This window comes from Falco biarmicus, chromosome 4 (genome assembly GCF_023638135.1).
Source record: "Falco biarmicus isolate bFalBia1 chromosome 4, bFalBia1.pri, whole genome shotgun sequence".
NCBI classification, from domain to species: Eukaryota; Metazoa; Chordata; class Aves; order Falconiformes; family Falconidae; genus Falco; species Falco biarmicus.
The window spans coordinates 111,900,349-111,918,862 of record NC_079291.1 but is presented as its reverse complement, the minus strand read 5'-3'; the positions used below and the strand labels follow the sequence as shown (position 1 = coordinate 111,918,862).

The 18,514-nt window shown below is 50.9% G+C and overlaps 1 protein-coding gene and 1 long non-coding RNA gene across 7 annotated transcripts in view; both read left to right on the top strand.

The window, feature by feature from the left end:
• The window catches only part of DAG1 (dystroglycan 1), a 53,519-nt gene extending 36,185 nt beyond the window's left edge, over positions 1-17,334 (top strand). For all 6 annotated transcript variants that reach the window (XM_056335008.1, XM_056335003.1, XM_056335002.1 and 3 more), the window contains 2 exons: positions 600-1,009; positions 14,458-17,334. In XM_056335008.1, coding sequence (XP_056190983.1) covers positions 728-1,009; positions 14,458-16,866 — 2,691 coding nt within the window. In that variant the 5' untranslated portion in view covers positions 600-727 and the 3' untranslated portion in view covers positions 16,867-17,334. The remainder of the gene's footprint in view (positions 1-599; positions 1,010-14,457) is intronic.
• LOC130147597 (uncharacterized) lies at positions 1,409-7,140 on the top strand. Its single transcript, XR_008821286.1, has 2 exons — positions 1,409-3,462; positions 6,868-7,140. It is a non-coding gene; the product is annotated as an uncharacterized LOC130147597 (long non-coding RNA).
• Positions 17,335-18,514: the final 1,180 nt, after the last annotated feature.

Sequence of the window (18,514 nt, the reverse complement as noted above, 5' to 3'; positions counted from 1 at the left end):
CATGCATACTTAGTCCAGCCTGATTTTGGGGCGTGTATTGCTGGCCCCCAAGTCAAGTCTAAACATACTAATACCAAAAGCTGGAACTGAGAGGAGACTTGGCTTGAAAGCCAGGCTGCTCGTGGGTCAGAGGAGCAGAAGTATCTGTCGTGCATCAAGCTGTCAAGATGATAGCTTTGAAGTACTGAAGGTTTCTTGGGACCTTCATACTGGGTTAACTGGCTTTTAAATCCACTGATGCCCCAGCCTGACTTCAGCTTGCCTTTAAATGTCACCTATTACCACTGTGCGCTGCCCCATCTCCCTGCCTGTGGCTATCTTGGGACGTTGTGGCTCCAGAGCAGCAGAAATGTGGTTATGTACATGGAAAAGCAGGAGGATCTTGTTTCTCTAGAGATGCTGTGCATCAGAAGAGGAGTTAAGAACGTCTTGCTCTCTTTAATGGCAGTGGTAGCTCTTCCAGTTAAATCAAAAAGCTGAAACGAAGAAGGTAGTGTGGCAGGTAGCCCTCTGTCCTTTGCAAGGAGGTCAGTGTGTGTTAGCTGGCTGGTTTGGCTGTTGTAATTAATGTGCTGACTGGGTTTCCTATGTTTAACCAGGTTCCCAAGACTCCTAGGATGAGGCTGCTGTGAAGGACTGGTGGATCCCCTGCCTGCGCTGCAGTGCCTGCGGATTCCCTGTGACCCCCTTTCTGGCTGGAGCGCTGTCACCGAGGCTGCCGAGAAGAATGACTGTTGGATGCCTACTGCAGCCCCCTTTCCTGGGGAGGACTTGGCTCCCCGTGCTGCTGCTGGCGGCCTCTGCTCACTGCCACTGGCCCAGCGAGCCAGCAGAAGTTGTTCGGGACTGGGAAAGCCAGCTGGAGGCCTCCATGCACTCTGTGCTGTCAGACCTCCGGGAGACTGTGCCGGCTGTGGTGGGCATACCAGACAGCTCTGCAGTGGTGGGACGCTTCTTCAGAGTCTCCATCCCCACAGATTTAATTGCTTCCAATGGAGAAATTGTCCAGGTGAGAAATGCCGCTCCATGAGGGTCATTTTTAGTTATATTCTTGTAGGAGTTGAGCTAGTCACCCCACTAACAGGCTGGGTTGTGAGGGTTGCTGCGAAGCAGCCTTAAGGTTTTGTAGAACTGTAGGAGGAGAAGGTTTAAAAAAAAAAAAAAATAAAGTTCTCACCTCATTGTAAAGTTCCTTTCCTCTATAATGAAGAGAGGAGACTTCTCTGGGATGACTGATTGGGTTTATTGGCTGTGTTTAAACTGTGAGATACTCTGAACGTACCCATTGTTCCAGGGGCATAAGGAGATGTTGCTTCTGGATCTGTGGAGCCCCGGATTCCCTGGAACTGCTGCTCTGAGGCTCAGGGAGTTTGCTTTGCTGTGGTAACAAAACACTGCTAGACAAAAAGACCTTGTTCTGCCAGCAGGGTTCTGGGCTGCCTTTGACACAGTCTCTCCTGACCTCATCCCAAAGTCCTCTTGGGAAAGATGAGAGGCTTTCTCTTTATCTGACTTATTCTCATGCCACTGGCACAGTAGACATCTAAAAACTGAGTTTTGGAATTGGTCCTGAGCACAAGAAAATGTCAGAATAGCCCAGAGGAGAGTAAGCACACTGCTGGATGCATGCTTGCTCATCTTTAGTCCTTTGCTGGGAGTGTGCTGAGAAGTTGTCTTCTCAGCATCTCCTTGCTTGGATCATGTGGAGTTCAGAAAATTCTGTTCTTAAAAAACAAAATTACTGTCCAATCTTGGGAATCTCTTTCAAAGAGCTAAACTGAAATATAGTTTTAAAAATCTGTTTTTAGAAAAATTATAAAAAGACAACCTTCTGGTGTGTCTCAGAAGATCAGAGGGAGATGGGGAGCAAGTCAGGAGAAAGCCTGACATCTCAGCTTCTCCTTGAAGGAGGTTTGGTTTAGCTCTGTGCACTGTCACACAATTATCTCAATCCAGAGACGTGATCTTGCTGGCTCCAGCAAGGGCGCTGGGACCGCGATGTGCCAGTGGTAGGCAGGAAATCTGAAGAATGCATCTGTTACCAACAGGCGGTCAGATGGGGAGGAGGAGAGCAGTGGGTGAGCCCCTGGCTAGAGGACTCAGAGAAGGAGACAGGCTGGTTTCAGAGCAAAGGCTGTGACATTTAATTGACTGTGGCCAAGGAGACTGGCTTGGACCCGAGGCAGTGGTGCCTGCCCTGCTTTAACCACAGCCTGTTTTCTGAGCACGGGGCACCTGTACAGCACTGGGCTGGGAGAGTCCAGGTGGGTGCGGTGAGCCCAAGATCTTGTGTTTGGGAAATGATAACTTTGGTTTGGGATTTTGCATCAGAGTGGCTCATTGTGGTGTTGTCTAATAGCTACTTTGATGGCAAGAATAATTTTCAGGTTTTGTATAACACTGCAGCTTCCTCTGTCTCCTTTTCCTGGCACAAAAATCATCTGTAATTGCTCTAGTAGCTGCAGGAAAATCCTGATGGATTATTTCCACCCCAGCTGATAGCTTCGAACAGTACCTCTGCCACTTTGGTGTTGAGGCATGTTTGTTAACCAACAGCTGCTTGAAGAACCTCAAATGGACTGGGCTGGAGCAGGACCCAACAGTTGCTGGTTGTGTGTAGTTCAGCAAATGCTGGGAGCAATTTTCACGCTCGTCCGTGGGCTTGTCCCAAGTACATGTTGCATCTGTTTGCCTTGAAATTGATTTTAGAAGTGCAGCAGGCTCTATGGCACTGGTTAGCAGCCTCACGTAGCTGGTGTATCTGGAATGTCTCTCCCTTGCAGAGAAAGTGTGTTGGCTGCAGAGCACAGCCAGCCTTTGTTATGGGGATTTGATTCCTGGCTAGTGAGAACTGAGAACTGCGTAGGCAACTTTGGGTGCTAGGGTGCATTTTTGTTTTACGGGAAAGTTTCAGGGCAAGTTGCTCTGGTCTTTTTCTCATGCCTTGCATTTCTCAGCAGGAGCAGTAAGAGGGTAATACTTCTGGACCTTGCTAACTGATGTGCTTAAACCCTAATAAGAAAGAATAAGGGCTGTGGCCTTTGAGGTGAAACAGTGGGTCAATTTACAGTGAGATGTTGCTGCCTGTACTTAGTCCCCTTACATTTTGAAGAAATCAGCTATAATTTCATTTTTTTAACAAAAAAAAAAAAAAGGTTGACAGTTGATGTCCCCAAACTCCCAGGAGCTTCCCATCTGGAGCTTGAAGAAGGTGTGATTCCCTCATTTCTAGATAATTCCTGCTGATTATCTCTGTTTGTTATCATGGTGGGGATCGCCTTGAAACTGCTTCTCAGATCCTCTCCTTGCTTGTTAGCAGATTCCAGCTGGCTGTAGACAAAATACTTTTCTCTGCAAACTTGGTTGTGGGATGGAAACAACGCCAGGCATCTGCAGCATGGCGGAGGAGTGCCTCGCAGGCACGCACTCCTGCACAGATATGTGGGCTCTGTGCGTAATCAGGTATGTGCTCCTGGGAGCAGTCACCAGTGTTTCCCTGCCACCCCCAAGCTGCTTAAGAACAGGTGAGACTTCATAGTCAAGTACAAAAGCAAGTTTATTCTAATGCACTCAAGCTGCAAAGGTGGGCACATAGAAAGAAGTAAAAAAACTACCTCGTGTCTTAATTTCAGCATCTTGTTTCCATGTTGCTCAGAGCCAGCTGCCAGCAAGGCTTTGTGGCTGCTGTAACTCATCGCTGGCAGTTAGAAACCCCCTTCCCCTGTGCCTTGTCTTAATGTCTAAGGCATTAATGTGTCCTCTGAAGGACAGCTGCAGCTTGCAGGTATTTCAGCTGTTGAATTTGGTGGCAGTTCGCTCCAGATGCTGTCCTCTAGCTTTCTCACTACAGCAAAGCTTCTCACTGCAAGATTGCTCTCCTGGTGTCTGAAGGTGTCTCGAAATGAGAACTCTTTGCTGCACCTTGATAAAAGGGTTAACAGCAGCTTGGCACCTTGCAGCCCTTCCTGACACATTTGACACCAAAACCTTTGCTTTTTCACAAGAGTGGAGTTAAAACATCCAGTCTGCACATATCGTGCAACCCCCTTGCCGTGCAGGCAGGTAGTGCGAGGGTGTGCGGGTTCCCGCTGGCTCCTGGCAGGTGCTGGCTGGGAGCAGGATAGCCATGGGCACTGGTGCTGGTACCCTCAGCATGATCAGTCATTGCCCCGTTTCCACTGAAGACTGTGTGGAGTGACCCATTACCTTTCAGCTGTGTCCTGTTGTTGAGCAGATCACACTCAGGCCAATGACCTGGTGGATTTCCTGTTCCTGCCGCTTCCATTTGATGCTGCTCCAGAATTTGGCTGCTCTGATTAAAAATGCAGCTTCTAGCCTAAATTTGGAGATGGCTAGAAATATTTATATGTGCTGCCCTTTAGCTTAAATCGATTCTACCTTCATAATATTTACTTCCTTTATGTATTTATAAGTGACAGGCATATTCCCCTGTTTTGATTTTATTAGGTTAAGCAAGCCAGCCTCTGTAGTCTTTTTCATAAAACAAGCTCTCTTTTCCTCTCATCTTTGCAGCTGTCTTCTGCACCTCTTCCAGCTTGAGTTTATTTTTCTTATGTTTGCATGACCACAGCTGTACAAAATAATCTAGACGAAACTTTACCAGAGCCTTGTATAAAGGCATCAAAACTTCCTTTTCTCTTCTATAAATAACGTTATTTGATATATCTTACAATCATTTTTTTTCCCATATCTGCTTTGCTTTGGCTCAGACGTCTTGCCGTCAGCTGGAATATCCAGGTCTGTAGTTTTTTCTGCTTCCAGTTGTTGAGGTCCCAGAAGGCATTAGGTGAGGGGCACAACTGTTGATTTTGCAGTGAGGTCTGCTAGTCCTGTCTCTAAGGCTGTCCCGTTTTTTCTTGTATGAAAACCTTAGTGTCCCATTGCTGTCCAGGTGATGATGCAAGTAATCAGGTGAAGACAGTGGCACTAATGCTGACTCTGTCCATCCACATTTGGGATGGTGGCTGTTGCAGTAAGTGTGGTGCTCTGCTCACCACACTGGTGATGATACCCTGCCACAAAATGGGAAAGCTGACACTGGCCTTAGTCCATGAAAGAAAACCCACACAAAGCGGGGCATTTATGTGGTGATTGCCTCCGTCCTGCATGCAGGATGTTGATCTGACTTGGTGCAGAAACTGCTGTAGAAAGCATCTGGTGTCTCCCAAGACACCAGTTAGAGAGAAGGTCTTCCTGACTCTGAGCTGTGGGCTAGAGGCTGCGATGGTGTTTCTCTGTGCTGGGTGCAGTAAACAGGAGACACCTGGGTTGCAAATGCCTCTCCAGAAACACCGGGCACTGCCCATGGGTCTGAGTATTAAATACAGTCACAGAGTGGTGTGGCTGTGGCAGTACCTGCATTTTTCCCTTTGTGATGCAGGGATAAATCCAGTTCCCTCTAATAAAGTGTATCCACAAGGTATTTGAGCCCTTGCACAGTCCGATATCCTAAATGCGTACACCTACAGTACACAAAGACATGCAGTTTAATGGCTTTTGTGTAAAGGTGGGTCTATAAAGTATGCTGGAAGGAGAGAAACTTCTGGTGTACGCTGCTTCTCAAGGCACATCCTGTGCGAGCAGGTGATTTGCTGTGTCTTCCTTGAAGATAATGTAAAGTTGCTGATCTGCCTTCATCCTGCTAGCCTACATCCTTCATCCTACCTTCAGGCATGGGAGGGATCCCACGGAGCAGATCTGCTGTAGGTTCGATAGCTGGTGCTAAGGAGAAGCTCTCAGGTGAACACAGTTTATGTTCTTGGCTGTGTCTTGACTCCTGATTATTTTTAGTTTTGGAGTGCACAGTCTCACCAAGGCTTTGTTGGGATGACAGATAAAACACGTAGTGGAGGCCCCAAGAAGCTGTTGCTGTATGCAAACAGAGCTGGTGGCAAAATGATTAGAACAACTAAATTAACTCACATAGCTGATTTATGCGGTGCAGCTATGCAGCGGGTTTCTGGGGTTATCAAAGCATTGGATATTAATCTCTATGAAAAGGAGTCTTGCTTTCCAAGCAGGAGCCTGGTTTTCCAATAGCTGTTCTATTTGCCATCTGTTGAAGTGGCTTTTATTGAACAGCTTTACTCTCATCAGACTTCGGGGACCTTGTTTGATAAAGAGGATCCATGGAGATTGGGTTGCAGGAGTCCTGACATTGAGTACCTGCTGTCAGGGCTGTGCTGCACGTCTCAGCCCTGCTCCGACCCTGAAGCAAAGGGCTGGATGTCAGCAACCAGCCTGCAGTGCCAGGACACACTCAGTTTCAGGGAGGAAAACCACAAATACTGATTTTTATTTTTTTTTTCTCTTGAAGTGATCCTTATTTCAGAGAGTTTTAACTGAACGTGAATTTTATTAAACTGTCATTTCTCAAAGGAGGAAGACAAAGCAAAGAACACTCCTGAGGGGCTGTGTCATCAAGTTGGATATCTTAAAAGGCTCTGTGTCAAAGGATTTAGGCTGTACCTCGTCCCTGGGGTCCCCAGGTTTTTTGGACTTGGGCTAACCAGAAGTTGTAGCAACAGCCGCTGTTTACGGGGGAGTGTGTGGGGATAAATGACAGCGCCTGGAACAGGTCCAGGCAAAGGACAACTTGGGCAGGGCTTTGCTTCCTGCCATGCTGCAACCTTAGCGATAAGATGAGCTGATAAAATTTCTGCTGGGGGGCTGAGGGGGGGCCTCTTCTCTTTTTCCTCCAGTGAGACAGTCAGGGAATTTGGCATTTTCAGTACACACTTAGTAACAAGCTCTGAATTCGGAGAAGTGGAAAATGTGACTCAGTCTAATTATAAACTAGCTTTTCAGATGGACTGGGAAGTTCCTTGTTTTGTCCTGCTCTTACAGGTTGTTGCTCTGAGCATCCGGGGAGACTGAGGAATGCAGTGATAAGGAGAATCCTGCGAAGGAGCTGACCTGAGGTTGCAGGATCTGGTTTGCCTTTCCTTGCCACACTTGAATGCCAGCTTTCCAGCAATCTGCTGATGGCAGGAATAAATTGCCGGGGTTGGTTAACTGTGCGGCAGCAGCACTAAACCCCCAGCACTTGGCATCCCTGCTGTGTGGTATTTTTGCTTCCCTTTGGCCTTTCACTTATTAAAAAGTCACGCTGGAAGAAGAGCCCGACTGAACTTTTTTTTTTTTAAGCTGTTTGAGGCTTTCCCTGCCCCACACTCACCCCCTAAACAAGGGAGAAAGCGGGGTGTGGGCAGCCCGCGCTGACCCCAGCCCTGGCGCGGGTGGGCTGCGCCTTCCCGCTCCAACAATAAGGCTAAACAAATCCTTCCAAGCTGCTTGCATGGACCGATGAAAGGAGGATTTCTTGGGACACTCAATGTTTTGTAGTGACCTCCCAGTGAAACAGCTGTTGTGTTCCCTTGCCCAGGCAGAGTGGGATGCTGAATAGTGCCCTTATAGCGCAAACAGAGGCGCATCTGGAAAAGAAGCCGTCATGGTAGGAGTATGCGAGGATGGCATGTGCTGGGCGTAGCCGCTCAGCCTGTGCCGCTGCGAAGCCATTTTACCGATCCTGAAGAAGTTGGTGACACAAAGCACTGCTCTTTGGGCAGGCAGGCTGTGTCAGTGCAGCACAGCCCTGTGCTTGCATCTGCAAAGGAGCAGGGTTGCTTTCTGCGCATGAGGCTTCGCTTGCCCGTTTAATGGCTGGAAAATGCAGATTAGCAGCAGACATGTAAACTTCTCATTTGTATTTTCACAAGCACGTAAAAGTAGAGCAGCTGCTTCAAGTAGCTTTGCCGCCTGGTCCTTCAGGGACTGAAATCTGAACTTGGAAGTTGAGGGCCAGGACCTGTGATACAGCCTCTGCAGCCTTGTTCTCCCTTAGCTTTCTGAGTTGAAAGGTTTGATTTTTCTAAGGCAAACAGCTCCAGTGCACGGAGACACATAGGAAGAACTTTGCAGGGCTTTCACTGGGACCAGCCAAAATGTGGAGTTAATTTAACTGTCCTGACCTACCCTGTGCACAAAGGAAGCACCAATTACTGGCTGTTCCCGTATAGCTTTTGGTCTCTGAACAGAGGTGGTGAGCTCCTGCTGGTAATGAAGGCTTGGGTCACCAAGGCTGATGTACTTCTCAGAGCCAGCGAAGTCTCTGGGCTGTTTTTAGACTTTCAGGGGCAGATGCATCTGCAGGAAATGTCCTGGAGCAGCTTGTTTCTGTCTGTGAGTTCCTGCCCCTTTCGTCCAAGGCATGCAGCAGCTCAGAAGAGCACTGTCTGCTGAGGGTACCCAAAAGCTCTGGCAGGTATCATGATTCCCTCTGTGGGGATGCACATGTGCTGCAATTCCTTTCTGCTCACGATGCCAAGTAAATGTGACTTTCCTTTCTTCAGACTGAGCTTTCCTATAACACAGCACTGTGCAGTGGCAACTGTACCTGTGCCCAGTGAGCAGAAGGCTCTGAGAGGTGCCCATCCTCCTTCCACCACTGTTTTCTGGGCCTTGTATTTCTAGACAAGACCTGTCTGATGGCCTAGTTTGCAGTTCTGATGTATTTGAGGAAAGAAGGGGGGATGCAAGACCGAAGGCTCCGTCTCGCATCATCTCTGTTGCAAGCCTCCCTGTCAGGGCTGTTCCTTGGAGTCAAAGACTTACAGCTGTTGTGGTCTGAGGGCTGTCCAGCTCCTGCCTTGAGCCATCGTGTCCCCTAACCAGTGCAGCAGCCTCTGTTGCTGCAGGGCTTGGCTGGCACAGTGGTGCCTGGAGAGCTTGGCTGCATGCACACCCCACGCTTGTGGTCACTGGCTCTGGCTCTGTGTCAGTGGAGAAGAGGAGTGCACCCGATGGACCCACAGGCAGAGCCTCCCTCCCAAAACAAGGACTCTGTCCTCCGACTCGGAGCCTGCAGGGCCCCTGTTCTCATCGCTTCTCTTGGCTCCAGGTAGGCTGTGCCAGCACCACTAATCATTACAATGCCCATGGTTCCAGCAGCACTGGGGCAGATCTGAAACCGATGTCTCTGCCATCATTTGTTTGGCCTGTGCAGGACAAGGCAGCCCGAAAATCCGCTGGCCCATGTATCTGGTTCAGGGCTGAGCCTGCCGGTTGCTTCTGCTGACAAAACCGCCTGGTGCTGCTGCATTAGGAGGGGGTTAAGATGAAGCTTGGGCTTAGGCAAACAGCTTAGGTTTGACTCTTTCTCTGCAGTTATATTTGCATTTGAATGACATTTGAATTTCCATTTTCTTTCCCCTGCCCGCTGGTTAATTGCTTGCAGAAGCCTGAGCGCTGCAGACTGGGTTTGACACCGGTTAGGTCAGTTAGCTTGAGCAGAGTTCAGCTTGCCTTCTGTTCAGATGTAGAGAGGGCTCAGCCAGGGTATTTTTCATTATTGGCCACGTGTGTTGGGGTAATGCTGAAGGAGCAACCCAGAAGGGGAGTCCGTGTCATACACTAAATTGTCATCAGTAATTATACTGCAGATGAAATCCCTGGCATGAGGTCTGTCTCGGCAACAGCTGGACACAGGGAGGGGAAGGGAGTAGTGGGGATCTGGCAGAGCTGCAGCAGTATCCGTGCTCACCCCTGCTCAAAAGGCATCAGGGATGGTTTTGAGACTGATTTGAAAGGGTGCAGGAAGGAGCAGAGTCCCTGGCGGCTGCTGCTGCTGCTGCCCACAGGAAGGTCTGGCAGCAAAGTGTGGGGAGATCCTGCCAGATACCTCCAGGGCTAGGGGGATTTTGTAGTGGTGTGCCAAAAGGAGACCCGTGGCCAGATCCTGCAGTACCTGTCTGCTGGCAAAGCACTCTGCCCTTTGGGGAGGATTCATCGGGGGCCGGGGGAGGAGGACCGAAGGCTTGGAGGATGAGAGGGCACTCATGTAGGCAAGAATCTGGGTTTTGCCTGAATTCCCTTGGAAGCAGCAGTTTTGCTCGTTTGCTTATCTTTGTCTTGTTGGCTACAGGGCCTTAAGATCTAAGTTTGAAAAAACAAATCAAACCAAACTATCTTCTTTCATGAGCTGACTGCTCTTGGCTGGCCTAAAAATAACAGGCCGTGTATATCTGAAAGGACTTTGTGAACAAGGTCTTCAAAACCAGCCAGACCACTGTATGTATTTAAATTGCAAACATGGCTAATTTTTTTAATGGTCTTCAATACACTGCCAGGCTTGTGTCATCTTTAGCTGATAAGCGTTAATTTACAATTTTGTCAAATAATAGGAAGACAAAGATAGCCTTTTCCTTTTTTTTTTTTTTTCTTGAGCAACGGAAGAGTTATTTTGAAACCAGACCCTTGAGGGAAATGGCAGGGCTTTAAGGCTGATACTTATTGCGTACATAGAAAACCGGGAAACTTTTTACATGAAAACTAGAGATCCCAAATCATTAACTATGTGTAGCCTTAACAAATACCCTTTGAAGCAATGTTTGAAAGAAACATGGCTAGAACAGAGTCCAGGGCTGCTCCCTGTTCCCAGTTTCACGCCACCACGAACACAGCAGCGACCGTGACCAGGGCAGACCCATGCCGAGGGCTCTGCTGGTTAGTGTTGATTTAGGAACAAGTATTTTTATTCAGCCCGATAACTGCTTTGATTATCTACTCTAATGTGCTGGGCTCTTCCTTTGTCACAAGAACATGGGTGCATTCTGCTGCCAGGGCAGTAGCAGTGGTTAAAGCAGAGCCGTGGCATTGAACGCCTGTGACTTGTTGCTTCCCCAAAGATTTCTCAGGGGAGACACAGGCATCTTCATGGGTTTCATAGGCATAATACACATAAACGTAGTTTTCTTAATAACCTCTTGCAGAACCCTTAGAAACAGTCCACACCTCGCAGGAGAATACAGCTGAACTAGCTCAGCTCTTTTTAAATCAAGTTTAAGTGGGTTTATAAATGTTTTACAACTGTCACATCCCTGCTAGAACAAGTTGGCCCAGTAGGCAATTGCCTGGCCTGTTTTTGTTTTTCGGGAGAGCCTAGTTTTCAGTGTGAGTGTGTCTAGCTGCAGTTTCATTTTCTAGCGTGGGCCCTTAAGAACATGAGTTCGCATGTTAAACTGTAGGTTCAAATGGTTTTCCAAGCAGAAATATTCAGACTGGCCTGTGCCTCCCTCACCGTCCTTTTTGCACGTGGGGCTGGCCAACTTTCCTGAGTGACTTGGCTATCAAACATAGGAACACACATGATTGAAGAGAGAATCAACTCGTGACATGAGATTAAAGGTAACGCTTGGTGTACGTCTGCTCCTCAAGTCATGCGCCGTGCCCGGGGAGGAGGGAGCAGCAGGAAAGCTCTGTATAGTGGGATCCTGTAATTAAGGGCTTGTGCAGAGTGCACAGAAGGGAAGGATTTGTTCCAAGTGTAGCCTGAAATTACACATTCAGCATGCATTTAACCACTCACTATTAAAGTTTTTATTCTTCTTGATTGTGTAAGCCTCAATAATACTGTGGCTTTGTCCTGGCTCCTTATGTTTCTGTTCCTAATGGGCACGCAGCCCTGCCCTTCCTCCCAGTGGGCAGGTTAGTGGCTAATTTTGGCACAAGGGAATAGGGTGGCACCATCCAGCTCGTGCTGATGTAAACGCTGGATTGCACTGGGCACTGTCCTGGCATCTCAGTTTTTAGAGAGTGTGATGAAATTACACAGGTTTTGGGTTTGGGTTTTTTTGTTTTGTTGTTTTTTTTTTTAAAGAAGCACAAGTGCAAGTCAGCCCTTCTTCAGGCTGCGCAGGAGCAGACCCTGCCTTTGTTCTCTCTTTGCAGAGGAGATGCGGAGGAAGGACAATTTGGGCCTTTGTTCCCACAGGAGGGGGGAGGCTCCCCTGCGCCTGTCTCAGGTGGAGAGCTGCTTTTCCTTCGGGCTGGTGGGGGTAAAAGTGGCTTCTGATCTTGCTGCAGGGGGTGGCAAGCAGCAGCCCTGCCTAAACCCACTGTTTGCTGCCAGGCGTGTGGGTAAACAGCAGCACCAAGTGGAAGGATATTCATGTGTCAGTGCCTCGGTGCAGGTGGGATGTGGCGGGGTTCAGGGCCTGTGGGTCAGCTTTCTCCAGCTGGTGTTTAAGCAGGAATCATAACTAAACGCTGGGCTAACAGCTTTAAACTCTGCTGTATAAACTATACCCAGCGCATGTCTCGTGATGTGCTCTCCTGCTTGTCCAGGCTGGCCGAAAGCAGAGCTGATCCTTCACAGGGGAGAGGAATGAGGGTGTTGCCTGTGCGATCATGGCCGAAACCCTCTGCAGCTCTTGCACAAAAGCTTTCTCAAGCTGCTCTCACCAAAAGACTTTGGGGTCCTATGTTAGTTATCCTTGTAGAGCTGCGCGTCCAGACCCTTCAGTGTGCTCAGACCTGTGGGGGGGGGTGAAGTCTGTGAGCTTCAGCATGCTGCCTGAGCCCTGCCTGCAGCTGCGGGGCCAGGAGAGGTACCCGGCACCCACGGGCTGCCCAGCCCTGCAGCACCAGGCATCGCTCCTCGCCTGTCCATCGCAGGGGCTTTCCCCAGCAGGACATGCAGGTGGGCAGCTCTGGTGAGCCCAGCCCCGTCCCTGCACCCGCTGCTGGGTGCAGGGGTACTCCTGCCAGGCAGGTTTCCTTGCGAAGCTCCTCACTCAGCTTTGTGTTTGGATGAATTATGAAATATGTATGAGCTTTACAGAACTGCAGAGTAACTAAAGCTCCCTTTCAGGAGGAGAGCTGGAGTGCAGCTCTGTGCTGGACTGCAGCACGTCCAGAGCATTGACCAGGCTGCTAAAGGTGGCTCTGTGGGCCCCAAGATTACCTGTTTCCTTGGAGTGTGTAGCAGAGATTCCTCTGGCAAGCTCTGGAAAGCCCAGGCAGGGCACTTTGCAAAAGCCTCCAAGCCCAGGAGGTGGGAACGCTCAAGTTACTCACCCTGGGGTACCTACAGCCCTGGGAAATGTCATAGCCTGTCACCGAGCTGGCAGTGTCACCCCTTCCACCGTGCAGCCCAAGTGGTTCCACTGTGCCTCGCAATCAGCAAACGGCTGTAGCGCAGACAGACAGACATCACTGCTGGGAATGGGGGTTTGGAGGTTTGCATCCACCCTCAGCTACACCCAGAGCAGGAGGCAGGAGACCCCTGCATTCTGGCACGTGTGGCTTTCTCCTGCACAGGGTGGGGAGCACCTTGGTGAGGTGTCAGCTGTGTTGGTGACGTGTTGGAGAGAACCAGGGTCTTTGCATGAGTAAAATGGCCAGGAGACCTGCAGGGTCTGGACTTGGGCTGGCTGGGAAAGTGACCCAAAGCTGGAGGAGGAGGGTGGGCTCAGAAAGGCACAGGTGGATAAACTGGAACGAGGAGGGAGCCAGTGAGGTTACTGCAGGCTCGCTCCTCCTCTGGAGCATATAGAAATCCCATCGCTGCGTGTCTTGCCCCTGCTGTTGGGCCGCGCGGTTTGAATGGGAGGCTTGTGCTCTTGGCCCACGCTTCGCTGATCTGCACCACAAGTCATGTAAAGGAGGGGAAAAAAAAAGTGTTGCCGTTGACCTAAAAGAGGTAGTAAATAATACGCTGGAGTCCTGAGGTACCTACGGCCTGGGCCAAAGCCACCCCTTGTTCGTAGCCTGCAGAAGCACGTTATTATATGAAAGTGAAATCCTTTGTTTTAAGCTAACTGGGCATAAAGCTAGGCTGGCACACCGTCCTGTGTGATGTCCAGCAGTGCCCCAGCCCACGCGCCGTGTCCCTGCCTGCTCATGCTGGCCATCGTGGTGCTGTGCTGACCAGGTGTCAGGTTTGCTCTCCTCCTTCGTCCCCAGCTTGCCATTCTTCCGGCAGTGCAGGAGGATGCCGTGTTTTAAGCAGCTGCGTAGCTCCAAGGTTTGCTGCTGCTTGTTGAGAGCTGGTGTGCCCGAGCTGGGCAGGGGACCCTGAGCCATGGTTTGCCAGCTTCTGGTCCCTTCGGCTCAGCCTGGCTGCTGCAGGATGAAGCTGAAAGTTATCAGAGAAAACCTCTGTTCTGCTGAGCTGCTGGAGTGGTGGGCTTGCAGGGTGTGGTCAGGTGAGGAAAGGAGCGATGGCAGGGATAGGAGAGGAAGGAGCGAGAAGAGGAGAGTTGCTGGATCAGCTCTGCTGTATGGCGTAACTTCACCCTCAGCTTTGTAGCTGTCCCCAAGACCTGAACTCCCCTTCTGCCCTCAGAGAAGATGCACCACTTGTGCTTAGTACTTGCACAGCGAGTGCTGGAGAGCTACTGCCTGGCAGGCAAGGGATCCGGGCAGGATTTTGTCACCTCCTGTGGCTCCTGAAGCCCTCTGGAACCAGTGCACGCTGCAGAGCTCATCCTTGCCACCACGTGGAGGATGAGACACAGGCTGCCCCACTCTGGCCAGGATGTTCCTTCCCCAGTTGTTGTGCTTCAGAATGTTTTCTCTAATTCTTTAAATTGTTGCTGCTAGAAACTGTCCTAATGCTGTATTTCTAAAAGCACCTTCTGTTTTTTTGTTTGGTAGATCTCCGAAGCTGGGAAGGACTCCTTGCCTTCTTGGTTACACTGGAACACAGACAGCAGCTCCCTGGAAGGGCTGCCCCTTGAGACAGACAAGGGTGTCCACTACATCTCGGTGACCACATTGCAGCCCTTCCCGAACGGGAGCTACGTGCCACAGACCGCAAACGTCTTCTCCATTGAGGTTCACCAAGAAGACCACAACGAGCCTCAGTCGGTGCGACTGGCTGTCCAAGACACGGGTGACACAGCGCCGTTTGTGTGCAGCTCGGAAGAGCCAGTCACTATCCTGACTGTCATTTTGGATGCCGACTTGACAAAAATGACACCAAAGCAGAGGATTGAACTCTTAAATAGAATGAGAAGCTTCTCAGAGGTGGAACTTCATAACATGAAGTTGGTTCCTGTTGTAAATAACAGACTCTTTGACATGTCGGCCTTCATGGCTGGGCCAGGAAATGCAAAGAAGGTGGTGGAAAACGGGGCCTTACTCTCGTGGAAACTGGGATGTTCTCTGAGCCAAAACAGTGTCCCCAACATCAGCAAGGTGGAGGCTCCAGCTAAGGAAGGAACCATGTCTGCCCGCCTTGGCTACCCTGTTGTTGGCTGGCACATTGCTAACAAGAAACCTCACCTCCCGAAGAGGATGCGGCGGCAGATCAACGCCACCCCTACGCCTTTGACTGCCATTGGGCCACCCACTACTGCCGCACAAGAGCCACCGACCAGGATCGTCCCCACCCCGACATCGCCCGCCATTGCGCCTCCCACAGAGACAACGGCACCCCCCGTCCGGGAGCCCATACCACTCCCAAGGAAGCCTACAGTCACCATCAGAACAAGAGGCCCCATCGTCCAGACACCCACGCTGGGACCGATCCAGCCAACCAGGGTAGCAGAAGGCACTGGCATGGCCTCTGTGCCAATTCGCCCTACAATGCCTGGGTACGTAGAGCCCACAGCAGTGATCACGCCACCCACCACTACCACCAAGAAACCGAGAGTCTCCACTCTGAAGCCAGCCACGCCATCTACAACGGATTCCTCCACGGCGACCACGCGAAGGCCTACTCGAAGACCCAAAACACCCCGTCCAACGAAGCCTCCCAGCACAACCAGGTCCCCCATCTCCAAGCTGACAACAGCCTCCCCACCGACCCGTGTACGCACCACAGCTAGTGGGATCCCCCGGCCCTGGGAGCCAAATGAGCCACCCAAGCTGACAAACCACATCGACAGGGTCGACGCATGGGAGGGCACTTACTTTGAGGTTAAAATACCATCAGATACCTTCTATGACAAGGAAGATACCACCACTGACAAACTGCAGCTGACCTTGAAGCTGAAGGAGCAGCAGATGATAGAGGAGAATTCGTGGGTGCAGTTCAACAGCACCAGCCAGCTCATGTACGGCATGCCAGACCACAACCACATCGGGAAGCACGAGTACTTCATGTATGCAACTGACAAAGGCGGGCTTTTTGCTGTGGACGCTTTCGAAATCCATGTCCACAAACGCCCACACGGGGACAAGTCTCCAGTGAAGTTCAAGGCCAGGCTGGAAGGGGACCACAACGCGGTGGTGAATGACATCAATAAGAAGATCATGCTGGTGAAGAAGCTGGCTCTGGCATTCGGCGACAGGAACAGCAGCACCATCACGGTGCAGGACATCACCAAAGGCTCCATTGTAGTGGAGTGGACAAACAACACACTGCCCCTGGAGCCCTGCCCCCGGGAGCAGATCCGGACTTTGAGCAAAAAAATTGCGGATGACTCTGGCGGGCCGAGCCCAGCTTTCTCCAATGTCTTGCAGCCCGAGTTCAAGCCTCTAAATGTGTCAGTGGTCGGCTCCGGCAGCTGCAGGCACATCCAGTTCATCCCTGTGACAAAGGATGGACGGGTGATCTCAGAGGCGACGCCGACAGTGGCAGCTGGAAAAGACCCCGAGAAGAGCAGCGAGGATGACGTGTACCTGCACACTGTCATCCCTGCCGTGGTGGTGGCCGCCATCCTCCTCGTGGCTGGCATCATCGCCATGATCTGCTACCGCAAGAAGAGGAAAGGGAAGCTGACCATCGAAGACCAGGCCACCTTCATAAAGAAGGGTGTGCCCATCATCTTCGCCGATGAGCTGGATGACTCCAAGCCTCCACCATCCTCCAGCATGCCCCTCATCCTCCAGGAGGAGAAAGCCCCACTGCCCCCCCCAGAGTACCCCAACCAGAGCATGCCAGAGACCACGCCGCTCAACCAGGACACCATTGGGGAGTACACGCCGCTGCGGGACGAGGACCCCAATGCGCCACCCTACCAGCCTCCGCCCCCCTTCACCGCACCCATGGAGGGGAAAGGCTCCCGCCCGAAGAACATGACCCCGTACAGGTCTCCGCCACCCTACGTCCCCCCTTAATGAATGGGAGGCTCTCGGGGGAGAAGGGGCCTCCAGCTCCACACCAGTGCTGTCTGTGGGCCGGCAGCCCCCTCGCCAGCCGGGAACCCGAAACCTTAGCCCGCTCCCCAGCGGCCCTCTCTGGCTGTGCCTGCCACACAGGAGCACTCGTGGGACTTGGGGGGACACTTGTTTTATTTTTGCCTAACAAGCTTTGGTTTTATTTTATTCATAGAAAAAATTCTCGGCTCAAACACGCCTTCCCGCCGGCTGGGCTTTTGGCCGGGGCCGGGGCCGGGGTGGCGGGCAGGGAGGGGGGACGGGACGGGTCGGGTCGGGAGGAGCAGGCAGCACTGGGGTAGCACTCTGGGTCCTCCGCTGTTTGCCTTTAACACTAACTGTACTGTTTTTTCTATTCACGTGTGTCTAGCTACAGGACGTAACATGAAAGGTAGCCTAAAAATAATTAAATTCAAGGGACTTTCTGAAGTCGATGTTTTAAGTTTTTACATTTAATCTGCTGTTTACCTAAACTGGGATGTGTAGTTTTGGGGAGGAGGAGGGCAGCACAGTGCTGCAAGTGAGCTCCAGGGCTGTTGATTCAGGGCTGTTGAGGGGGAGGCCCTCGAGGACAGCCAGCCTCATCTTCTTCCTCCTCCTCCTCTGGGGCATCAGCTTCTTGGTTCAGGGTTTGATTCTTTTATTATTTTTTTTTTAAGCAAAGATATCCTATTTTTCTCACGCATCATAAAATAGTCATCAGTTGAGTCAGACTGGCTTGGGGTATTGATGGCTAAGTGTGGGGGCAGCTGCCCGCACCTCGGGGTGCAGCGCTGTGCTGGGGCAGCTCACAGGAGGGTGAGCCAGGTCCTGTGCCACAACAGTTCCTCTGCTTCCCAGTGAGCGCCAGAGTCAGGGTGGTCTTCTTTTCAGCAAAATCCCTTCCCCGCGAGGTGTTTCAGCAGTGGTGGGCTGTTTGTAGCGTGGTGCCGTCTCTCTGCCTCAACTCCTCCTTGAGAGCAGTGCAGGGATGGCCTCGCCAGTCCAGGCCGCACATCTCCTCCTGGCTGCTCCGTGCCTGGATGCTGTTGGAAAAGATTAAAAGTTTAAAAAATAAATAAAGAAAAGAAAAAAAAAAAAAAAAAAGAAAAAAAGCGCCAAGAATAGTTAATAGTCAAACAAAATCAGTAAACTCTCAAATCTAATTTTTTACTAAATTTTTGATACATCCTCCAATTGTTTTATTAAAAAAAGACTTAAAAACCGGTGTACCGCTGCCAGCAGTTTGTATGAGCTTAGCTTCTGAGTGCCAGCTCCCAGGGACCCACTGCCCTGCTCGGGCCCAGCTCGTCTGAGCCGTGGGGCCACCCCTGGCTGCCTTCTGCCCCTTGGCTGCCTCTTCCTTTAGTTCATAGATGTTATTTTTCTCTCCTTCATGCTAAATCATTTCAAGTGTGGATCCACTTTGTGTTTTCCCTGAGCATTCTTTTAAGGGTCTGTGTGGGAGGAGAAATAACTCCTGTGTGGCAGTGGCGGGGGGCCCAGTGCACCCCAGGGCCATACCCATCCCCTCCCTGAGGGGTTGGCATGCTGCAGCGCTGGGTGAGCAGCTGGGTGGGCTGGGGGCCTGTGGCGAGAGCCAAGCGGCTGGGTGGGCCGGGGCCGAGCG